This window comes from Bipolaris maydis (assembly GCF_028858645.1).
Source record: "Bipolaris maydis strain C4 unplaced genomic scaffold PSV08scaffold_11, whole genome shotgun sequence".
In the NCBI taxonomy this organism is placed as follows: Eukaryota; Fungi; Ascomycota; class Dothideomycetes; order Pleosporales; family Pleosporaceae; genus Bipolaris; species Bipolaris maydis.
The window spans coordinates 1,026,834-1,037,583 of NW_027093867.1; the positions used below are offsets into that span (position 1 = coordinate 1,026,834).

The 10,750-nt window shown below is 53.8% G+C and overlaps 2 protein-coding genes and 1 non-coding gene across 3 annotated transcripts; 1 reads left to right on the forward strand and 2 right to left on the reverse strand.

Annotated features, from left to right (window-relative positions):
• The first annotated feature begins 1,294 nt into the window (after nt 1-1,294).
• Nucleotides 1,295-1,377, forward strand: PSV08DRAFT_t48. Its single transcript has one exon. It is a non-coding gene; the product is annotated as a tRNA-Arg (tRNA).
• Nucleotides 1,378-3,365: 1,988 nt separating this feature from the next.
• On the reverse strand, nt 3,366-4,998 carry PSV08DRAFT_227862 (uncharacterized protein; the record flags this gene model as incomplete). The annotated part of the gene is made up of 1 exon (XM_014221965.2): nt 3,366-4,998. The coding sequence occupies one exon, from the start codon at nt 4,996-4,998 to the stop codon at nt 3,472-3,474; it is 1,527 nt and encodes a 508-aa protein (XP_014077440.2). The 3' UTR covers nt 3,366-3,471.
• A 2,562-nt stretch (nt 4,999-7,560) lies between these two features.
• Nucleotides 7,561-10,004, reverse strand: PSV08DRAFT_185294 (microtubule associated protein-domain-containing protein; the record flags this gene model as incomplete). Its single annotated transcript, XM_014221963.1, has 3 exons — nt 7,561-8,610; nt 8,664-9,839; nt 9,894-10,004. The coding sequence occupies 3 exons, from the start codon at nt 10,002-10,004 to the stop codon at nt 7,561-7,563; spliced, it is 2,337 nt and encodes a 778-aa protein (XP_014077438.1).
• Nucleotides 10,005-10,750: the final 746 nt, after the last annotated feature.

The window sequence follows — 10,750 nt, forward strand, 5'->3', positions numbered from 1 at the left end:
ACGACCATTACACGTTGTGGCACACATACAATGATGTCTACTGTCTTGGCCGACACCCCAAGCCACCCTGTCCTCACTCCCTAACCATTCGGAAAGAAAACCCCCAAACCTTCACCACCGCCCATTACCTCGTACCCATGCAACAAGATAAGCCAAAACACACAGCAATGACTACTACTCCCATCCACTACACAATGACATCAGGCACGTGCAACCCAAAAGCAAACCCCCACCTAGCCTGATAACTGTTTCCCGTTAACACGTTCTCCCCATATTCGGCCCGATTTGCACCTCCCCCAATCCCGCATCCGCATCTGCATCACGCACCTCTCCAAGCAATCGCCGTAGTAGCAGTAGCAGTAGTAGTATACTCCAATAGTAACTCCGTCCTCTCTCCTCTCCCCTCCGCGTCCGCGCCCGGCATTGGCATCGACACACCCTACGCACGCGCACCAATTCCGCACCGCTTCCACCAACCTCCACAAACTCCAACACAAACATAAACTTTCCTACTACGCATACGTATGCGTTCCCCATGTACACAGTAGTTTTAAAAAAAACGGGAAGTATGCCGAAAACCCACCAGCCACACCTTTTCTTCCTCCATGTAATTAACAAAAAAAACCCTTTTTTTTCTTTAGCCCCCCCAACCCAACCAATAATATCAATGGTGTTATAGCCCTCCCCCCCTTTCAAAGAAGAGAGAAAAAAAAAACCCCCCAACTTTCTGTGCTTTCCCCCCCTCCCCCTCCCTCCCATATCTTTTTTGAAAAAAAAAACATTCCCTCTATTGAAGAGGGCGGGGCAAGGGAGGGGGGGGGGGGAACACTATACATGGTGGAGAAAGGTGGAAACTCTATTGGTAGAACCTTGCTCCGTTCTTCTTATGCTAGAAAGGAATGAAAGAAAGAGGAAAAAAACATGTCCGCGTGTGCCCAACATACCTACACTACAAGGTTATGCGGGTTTACGACACGTGGGTTGGAAACGGGGGGGAGGGGGGAAGGGGCAATGACGCCATTGGCGTCATTTGCGCGATTCGGTGTGGAGCGCTAAGCCGGGAGCGGGGGGGTAACGGCGTTGGTGTATCCCCGATCTTGACGGAGCTTTTTTTTTTCTTCTCCTTATTCGTAGATGGGGTTGTTGAGGGAGGGGGAGGGAGAGATGGGATGACTGGGTGGCGATGGCGCTGGTACGTAGCGGATTGGTGATGAGGGGTGAGAAAAAAACAGAGGTTATGTCGGAGTTAAGACACCAGACTTGCATCGAAGCAAATTTCATCTGAATTAGCATCGGCCTAATGGCCCAATGGCAAGGCGCTTGACTACGATTGAGTTCGATATCAAGAGATTCCAGGTTCGACCCCTGGTTAGGTCATACTTTTTTTCTTCTTCTGTTCTTGCATCCATGGTGATGGAGGTGTTGGTTGTGCAGGGGAAAAAAGATGCAGACAAAATTTTTTTTAAGGGTGGAGGTGATGTAGAATGCAAATCCAAGTTCGCAGTGTTTTTGGTAAAGAATAGATAGATTGAGGTATTATCCCTTGGTGTGTATTTTTTTTTTTACTCTAGGAAAGTGTTGCTATGAATGGTTGTTGTTTACTTCTAATGCACGTGTGTACTAAGGGCAAAGCGAATTACCATTGTTGTGCTCTCTGTTCTTGGTGTGGCAGTCAAGCAAGCGAGGAGAGAAGAATCAAATAAACGAGAAAAAAGAAATTAATACATCTCCAACCCCCAACCCCCCGCCTCTAATCTTTCTTTTGCTGCAAATGTTTGCTGACTGCATTATCTTCTTGTTGTTCGGATGTAGTTAATTTAGTCTCAACCTTGATTACATGATGATATTTCCTTTTTCTGTCGTGGTACTTTCTTTTGCTACTGTGGTGTTTGCTTTTGCTGCTGTGGTATTTCCTTTTTGCTGTTTGTTTGCTTTCTTCTTCTTCTTCCAACGCATACTTACATATGCAAGCAGGCGTGTGCGCGTCGGATACCGATAAATTAATCTATCTGATACTTACTTGGCACAGTCTATACTGCTCAAGGTATCGCTAGCGAAGGAAACCCGTACGCCTCTAGGAATGCGCACAAAACACAATGAAAAGCAATGAAAGTTGCATGTCGAAGAGTGTATATGTAAAATCAACATCTGTAGCCTCTACCTAGATATCTACAGATTCTGATGCAAAGTAACCAAACTGCATGGACTCCTGAGGCTCGCGCCTACATTTCCCCAGTCTTCTTTGGGGTATAATATAGTAAGTGTGCCAAGGTGTAGTAGACACACGCACAAACGCTATGTAGCACGCTCTTTCTAAAATTTTGAACTCACCACGTGTGCCGCGGAGGACAGATGGGGCGGGAGAAAACATGCTCAGATGAAGCGAAAAAAAAAATGTTAACAAAGAAGAAGCGGTCAGCGCTTGACCGTCAAAATGCGTCGGCACACACACAAACAAAAACGCCCTTTCCCATGCTGATTTGCCGCGATCCGTAAAAGAATAAGAAGAAAAAAAAAGTCGAAACCAACACCGGCGCATCGACTAAGCTTCGCTAATAATACGCACAATGCTAAATCCGCTTGCGAAATGAGAAAAGGAAAAAAAATTGGTAAAAATGCAAATGTACCACGGAACATTTTCCGTATACTAGTCGGGTCGAAAAGCGCTGCGGTAGCCTCTGGCCTACTGTAGAATAGTAGTAATACCGAGGCTTGATTGCTCGATGAAAACATGTAACACCCCCACCCTTGATCTAACCGGCATCGGCGAGACCCGGCATGTCGGGGTTGTGCGGAACCATTCTCGTTTGTTCAAAATAGCCAGGCGGAAGCAGGGTGGCATCGCAAAAAAAATAAGGCATGTTCCGCCCCAAGATTCCTTGACGCCCTGCCAACTCAGGGACCAGCCAGGTTGATCTTGACCGGACGGTGGTTGGTTGAGACGTGTTGCTGACCAAGTGATGTGCTGGTTTTTTTTTTCTTTTCTTGCTTCCCCGCTGTGAAGATCTCGGTTCCGACGAAACTCCGTGCGTGTCATGTTGCTGAGTTGGCAATACCCAATCCTTTTGCACACACACCTAATATTCCATCTCTTGGGTTCCAAAGGATCATGTGCTCTATTCCACGTTTTGTGTAACGTTTGTAAGCGAGGCACAACAATCCCAGCGTAACGGTCTCCGTGGTGCCTATGCCGAGTCGAGCAATTTTGCTGGACGACGGACCCGCTAGGCCCGTCGCGCCAAACTAAGGTAAGTCATGCCATCTCTTTCGGAGAAACTGAATCCGAGATCGTCTCAAGGGCTCCATGCCAACCAATGACGCAGGATCGAATGGTCGCATACGAAGCGCTACGTAGGTGGAGACGCTTTGCAACGTGCAGGCTCGGTGCCTCTTGTCGTATGAACGTAACGAGGGTAGCGGGCACCAGGCTGTGTGTGTGCCCAACTGCAAGGGATCCAATCTCGTTGCAGCTCACGATGAATTGATTGGAATCCATCTGAGGGGAACAAAGTTTGGACCGTGACGCGAAGGTGGTTGAGTGGAAGCAGGCTTTCTGGGTGGGAGCCAGATCCGCGCCTTGCCGACGGCCTTTGCGTCGAGTTTGCCTACGCGGCGCATGTTCATCTCGAGAACAATGACACGTAGAAAGTCGCTGTTCTCACGGGGCTCACGCTGCCGAACGGTTGGTGCGTCATTAGACAGGACCCTTCCAGCTTCGGAAAGCGGATCCGCGGCACGACTGCGGCGCGACTTTTGTGCACGACCACGCCGCTCATATGTCTGCAGTTGAATCATTGGCGCGTGGGGGTCGAGATCGGTATCGAGGGTGAAGGAGTCGTGGAGATGCATTGATAATTCAGTTGCTGAGATTGGTGCAGGCTGCGGGTTGAGATATCGTCGCAACTCGGGCGATGGCAGGCCGTCGACCATCTTTGGTCGCATCTCGCTTGTGAAATTGGGCGATAGGAGTGACCGCGTGAGGAAATCATCCGGGGGCACGCTGGGAGCTGTAAAGTTGGAAAAGGACTTGGCGGCTGATTTTAATGCCTGGAGGGAAGCGGTCAGGTTAGATTTGAATGATCTGAATCGCTCGGTTGGAGGCGCAGGCGGAGCGGTGTCGCTGATGTTGGTCGCGATGATGTCCTCGCACTCATCGGGCCCAAAGTGAAGCAGGGGGTGATCGAGAATGCAGTCCTCTTTTGGCGGTGATGAGACAACCTTCTCTTTACGTTCTGGTAGTGACTTGCGGCCAATCGAATCTGGTGTGCTGATGTTATCCCAGTGGGAAGCGTAGGAGGGGTTCTCATAATCCAGCGACGGCGGTAGGGAGATGGAGTCACTGGAGATAGACCTGGATGTCAAGAAGGATGCCTTTTCCTGTTCCATGCTCATGCCACTGCTGTACTCGTCATCCGACTCGTCGACGCGACCGAGCAGCAGGTCCATTGGAGAGCCCGACAGTGAGGATGGAGTGTCTGAGTCTTCCTGTCTCCACTCCTGTATCAACTCATCCATGGAGATGCGCCTGTCCATTGTGCTGCGCTGTCGTCGGCGAGCGGGCATCTTGGGGATGGTGGTGACGGCGAGCAAGGCAGCAACGGCGGGTGGCAGTGCCTTTGCGTCATGGCTGTGTACGGCGCGTGCCGACGAGTGGCGCTGCTGGGTCCTCATTCTCGATGTCTGTGCGGAAGAGGATGATTTCAAGGGAGTTCGAGGTGGAATGCCCACGGGTTTGGACATTGTAGTTGTAGTAGTAGTAGCGGCGGTGGTGGTCGGGGCCACACGGTCGGACGGGGGCGGTGATTGTGGTTTCTGTCCAGGACGGACCATGGATTTACTAGTTGTAGATTGCATAGGCGTGTCCGCGACAACGGGCCGGGAGTTCTGTGGAGAAGGACTAGAACGCAGGCGAGTGCCCATCCTTTCGGACTTTGATCTCGAAGGGCGAGGTGAGGGTGGAGAGTGTTGCAGATAAGGGAAGGACCTTGGCGAGTACATGGCGCACAAGTAGGGTAGTAAAGGGCCCTGAAGGCGTTTCCCCCGTGACTAACAGCTGGGTGGGTGCCAGGTACGGCTGGTGCTGGGGCTAGACGGGTTGTGACGTGCGGCCGCTGGATTCCTTTACGTTATTGCTGGTTGGCTATTGGGCGGGTCCTGCAAGGGCAAGTCTCGAGCAACATCAGAGGTGCAGACCTGGATTGCGCCGAAAGTCGCCGATGCACGGGGACGGGCAGAGCGTCGAGACAGACAGCAGGTGGATGCAGAGGGTCGGGGCGAGGAAGAGGGAGGATGGAGGATGGATGCAATGGTAATATGGATGGGTGCATAGGCAGCGGAGGCTGGGGCAGTGATAAGGGAAGGCCGATGACGAAGCTAGGGGGAGCCGGGTGTAAGCTGGGTGCCTATCGGGGGGTGCGATAGGTAATAGGCTAAGCATAAGTAGAGGCCTGGGCGGAGGGCGGAGGGCGGAGGGCAGTCGCGTGGGTGCCTGTTTCCTATCCGAGACGCACAACCAGAGCACACGACCGCGCGGACAGCGCTGCTCTGGTGCGAGCCGGGGTTGGGCGTTGGGTGGGCACAATCCAATTGCTGCTGACACCGGATCACGACTAGACGGCTGCGAGTGGGCTGGCTGTCCGCACATTGTATGGAGAGCATGCTGCATGCACGACACGATGCAGTCTAGGGGGGGAGGGGGCGATCGCCTGCTAGCCGCCACCTCCGCCCGCCATCAGCCCTGCCGCCCTAGCGCCCCACGCTCTCCCTGCCTTCGAGAAGGCCCAGCTCGCATGCAATCCAGCCGTCTGTCTCTGCTTCATCGGGCCTCGCTGGCTGCCCGGCACAGTCACATGGCACCGCTACGCGTGGCGCCCGTCACGCCGCCTCGCCACCATGGCCCACGGGTGCTTTGCTCCTCGCTCGTGTATGTAGGTGCAGTTGAGTGCAGTATACATGTGGTGTAGCGTCGCCTGCACAGCTTCGCCGCGCTGCCGACGGCGGTGCAGGTGGCTACGAGTCATCACTGCCGGCGGCGTATGGGTGCGCATACGTCTACATACGTGGCTACATGTGCTGCCTCGCCCCCGTGCAGCCTATGCTTGGGTGCAGCGTCTCCGGGCCTGTAAGAAGCGCCATGCTTATCTACATGCCCAGTATCGCTGGCCTGCTGCACGTAACCGGTGTCCTGCAGCCCGCCGCAGAGACGCACTAGCTGCCCATGGTCCTTTTCCGGTCATGTGGGGTAACGCTCGTTGGGCCGTCAGTCTTGTCGTCTGTGAGATTGTGTGCGTGTGCGCGTGTGGAGGCCAAGCTTGTTTCCGCTGCAAACTCGATAGCCGCTGCTCCCCCGTCCTTGGGCAACGTCATTCTCGCCATGCCACCATTGCCAACTCTCTCCAATGCCCTCCAACAAGAACACATGTTTGCCCCATTTCGACATGCATACCTTTTCTTCTTCTTCTTCCCCTGCGCACAGCCAAAAGCACAGTCGTTCGCACACTTGCACCTGCTCAATCGAGCTTAACAGACGGTCTTGTGCAAAACAGGAAGGACCGTACACACCGCGGACCCTGATGTTAGAGACAAGATCCTCCCTCGGCATCTGCCAGGACGCAAAGGAGATGAAGCCTATTGCAATCATGCACGCAGCTCATCTATCCCTCTTCCACTCCAACCTCATGAGCGCCTTCCCCATGTGCACATAGTCTCGCTGGATATCAAGCTTTCCGCTCCGCCTGCACACACTAACACTGGCTTTTGCTTGGCCCATCCCTGCGCCCGCGTCTTGTCCAATGTCACTTGTCACTACAATTCTTTTCTTCCGTCTAACTACTCGGTTTGCAGTCTTTTTGATTCTGATCAATCGTAGCAGTACACGTCTCCTTTTGTCCTCTCCCACGCACACGCACCCCCCCTTCCTTTCATCTTTCCTTCCACTCCGAGCACCAAGCTTGGATGCATGCAATGCCCCTCTGCCCCACGCTCACACACAAAGAACCGGAAATAACAGCAATTAAAAGCATACAAGAAAGCGGGAAACTGCGCCAATCGCGCTCAGAAATCCTCCCATGAACCACTCCCTTTGCGCCGCAATTCAGCCGCTCACCCAAAAGACCACAATAATTTGAACAAATGAAGAAGCCAAGGGGGGCCCGCCTCCGCTCCTCAAGCGCGAAAAAAAAACATAGGGCACCAGTGCATCAAACAGAAGGAGCACTTGACTAGCAATCTGACGTGCAGCCCGTTTGCATGCCCCTGCTCGCTCCTGCTCGCCCTGTACGTGGCGAATCTCCCAACCACTCGCTCTGTAGGTCAAAACGAGGCCGTGAGTCTCTAGTGAAAATTTTCACCCTCAGGCCGCTTCCTGGGAAGGAGTGCATGCACTAACCTTAGCCTAACAGCCCAAACGGACAAGAAGCACAACCAGAAGTGAAGAAAAAAACGGACAAGACATTGAGCAGCCGTAGCGTGGTGAGTCGTCTTTTGCCGGAAAGCATGCAGTCATCTTCGACATGGCCTCGTACAAGCGCCCAGGTGGAGGTGCAAACAAGCATCGCTCTCCTAGTACCCGTCCCCGTCGTCGGTCCACCCCGCTTCAGACCCTTCAACCACCCGCACCATGCTGCCCTCGTGTTCACTCGGCGACTCTCGTCCCCCTACGTTGCGTATGCCTCGGACCTTCTTGCCTTGAATTGCCCGCGGCGTAGAGGCGTGTCCACCCTCGGGTGTGTAGCGCTTCATTTGCCGCCGGTACTGATGAAAGTCGACTTCTTCCTCGGGAGCATCGTCCGACTGTTCACTGAATGTCTCCCAGTTTTCAGACCCAGATTGCATCGTTACCCCCGTGCCAGCCGTCCCTGTCGACGATGTCTGTGAGATTTGTCGGCTACTTCCCGATGACAATGATGGTGGTGGGTATGTGGGAGTGTAGGTTGGAGTATAGCCCCCGCTCATTGTCTGGCTGTGTCTCACATACGATCCGTCATCGTACGGGTCCTCTGGTGGCACGTTACGCACAACGCTCTCACTGCGTTCTCCACGGTTGAAAGCAAACCGATTCATCGGAGTCTCCACCGCCGTTGGCTCCGGGGGTATGAAGAGGTCTTTCATCCGTGGCGGAGGTGCCATGGGTGGCGCCTTTCTTCGCATTGTCGCAGAGTCTTCTCGCGAGGGTGCCGCTCGATGGCCAGGTGAGTTCCTGCCGGTTTGTGTGCCGCCTATTTGCGAGCGCGATGGTATCTTGGATGGACTCTTCTGCGCCGGTGCTATTGAGGATGATGATGATATTGTTGACACAGAAGTCCCAAACCCAGAAGAAACAGAGCTGGACATGGTATGTCTCGACACACTTGCGCCGTAGTTGGACACAGGAGTCTTCGAACGCGTTGGCGGTGCTCCACCGCGAATGGTCCCAGCACGGCTAGGAGCAGCGTTCCTCGACACTGTCCCTGACTTGCTCGGCATCCCACTGTTTGAAGGCGTCTTTGCACGGGGTGGAGCTGCTGCTGCTTTCGCTGCAGCGGCATACAACTCATCAAGGTATCGGTTGCCGTGCACCAGGAATGGCCGTCCATATTCATCTTCCCAGTTTTCTAGGATGTTTTTCAGATCCTGTCATAGTGGCATTAGCTTGGTCATTTGCCTCGCAGGCGCCATATACTTACAGATTCAACCTTGGGCAACTCCTTTGCGATGCGCTTCCGCATCTTCTCTTCACGCAGAAGCTTGCCTGGGTCACGTCTCTCACCCTTGTTGCCGCGGGCCATGAGACGTGTTGCGTCTTGACTCGATTGCTGAAGCTCATCACGCTCTTTGATCAGTTCGCGGTGTCGGTCAATCTTTTGCAGAATAGGGAGTCGCTGTTCCTTTAGGGCTTCGAGTCGGGCGATTTCAGTTTCGTGTGCGGCCAGCAGTGCATCGCTACAGACATCCGAAAAGGCGGGTGTGAAATCCAACATTTCTTCCTCGGAGAAGTACAGGGCATCCCATAGGTCCTGCAGCTTGCACCGGGCCTCTTCAACAAACAAGTGTAGGTTCTGCCGCTTGAGTTCGTTCAATCTGGCCAGCTCATCCTCATATTCGTTAATGGTGCGGAGACCGCATCCGCGGTTGCTCGTAAGGAATTGTTTGCGCTCCCGCTCCTCGACTCCTAGGCGATCCCAGAGATCCTCAATCGTAGCACGCAGCTGTCCGAGTCGTCGTTCGCGCCCGCGCTTTTCCTCGACCAGGCGTTCCTTTTTGGCGTGTAACTCGTCGAGATCGTCCTGGTGAAGACCAAGTTGTTCGGGTGAGTCGCGATAGTACTTGACAATGGCGCCATCGGTTTGTGCCTGGGGGGTACCGAGTTCGGCCCAGAGCTGAATAATCTCTTGGCAGACTACCTGGACTGTGTTTATCCGCCGTGTGTACTCTTCGTATACGCGCGTGAACTCGTTGTCGAGTTTGGTTACATAAGCCGGGGAGATGTCAAACGAGGGCGAAACGGTCGCATTCGGCGCAGTGGGCGGGAGCTTGATCTGTACAAACGACGACTCGAGGTGGGATGCGTACGACTCGAGTGCTTCGGCCAGTTTTCGCACTTGCTCGAAGCGCTCCTGGTGTCGCCTGCTCACCGAGTTGTATTTCTCCTTTAGGGATTGCAAACAGCGCGTTAAGGGGAAGGTAATGGCGTCATCATCATCATGGTCTTCGTAATTCGGATTTGGCCTGCTGTCGTCGAGCGAGGCCTCCATTTGGCGGATCGTCTTGAGAAGGCGATGGGCCTCCTCGGTCATTTCATGTTTCTCGTTGGTCACCTGGCGCAATTGGTTGTGCAGCGTCTCGGACAGTGCAGAGAAGAGCTACCAGACTGTCAGCAGTCGCATAAAGAACGGGCATGTGCGCCTGTCGCATACCTCTGCCTCGCGCGAGTCTCGCTCATGGCTGGGGACACCGATCTCGTCGAAGAGGCCGTGCAGCTGGCCAATGATTGTCGTGACCTGCTGGGCTAGGTAACTCGTGTCCATGGTGTCTGCAGCCCCGCAAGCGCAATATTCCAAGGCGCATACAAAGTTTCGGTTAAAAGCAGAGCCGTGGATGCGTTGTCGTGGTGGGTAGGCACAGTGGGGAAGAAGCGAAGAAATGAGCGCGCGCGCTTCCTATAGGAGAATGCCGTCGGAGTCGCGTGCGTGGAGTGCAAACGAGGGAACAGCGACGGAGGAACAACACAACGCGGGCGCACCACACGTCTTTGGGACCTTTCCAAGACGGCAAGAAATAAAAGAGTGAATACAGAAAAGCAGTGATGCAACTGTTGAGAGGTCGGGCTGTAGATCAAAGTTGCCAGCGGCCTAGTGGTCATAGGCGTTTGTGGCCCCCTCTACCCCCGGACTATTTTCAGCCCTCGGTTGCGAGGGGCAACCTCCCGCCTTACCCATTGCGCCTCTTCATAGGAACGCCTGTTTCACACCCAACCTGCTGTCGGCCGCTTAGAGCGGGGTACTGGTTCGACAGCGCGGCAAACTGCTGCTAGCTCAAGGGTCATGCCGGTAATCGTGCATCGCCATCCTCCTGCGTGGCGCTGGCCGATTTTCCTTTTCCGGCTCGTTGTTGTCATGTATTACAAGACGACGTGCATGTAATATCCTTGATCCCGCCCAGACTTGACTGGAGATGTAAGAGCAGGCTGTCTACCGGCTTTTTTCCTTGACAACAATAACAATAACAACAACACATAAGCATCGAGTCCATACGGCAACTTCTGGGACTCAGT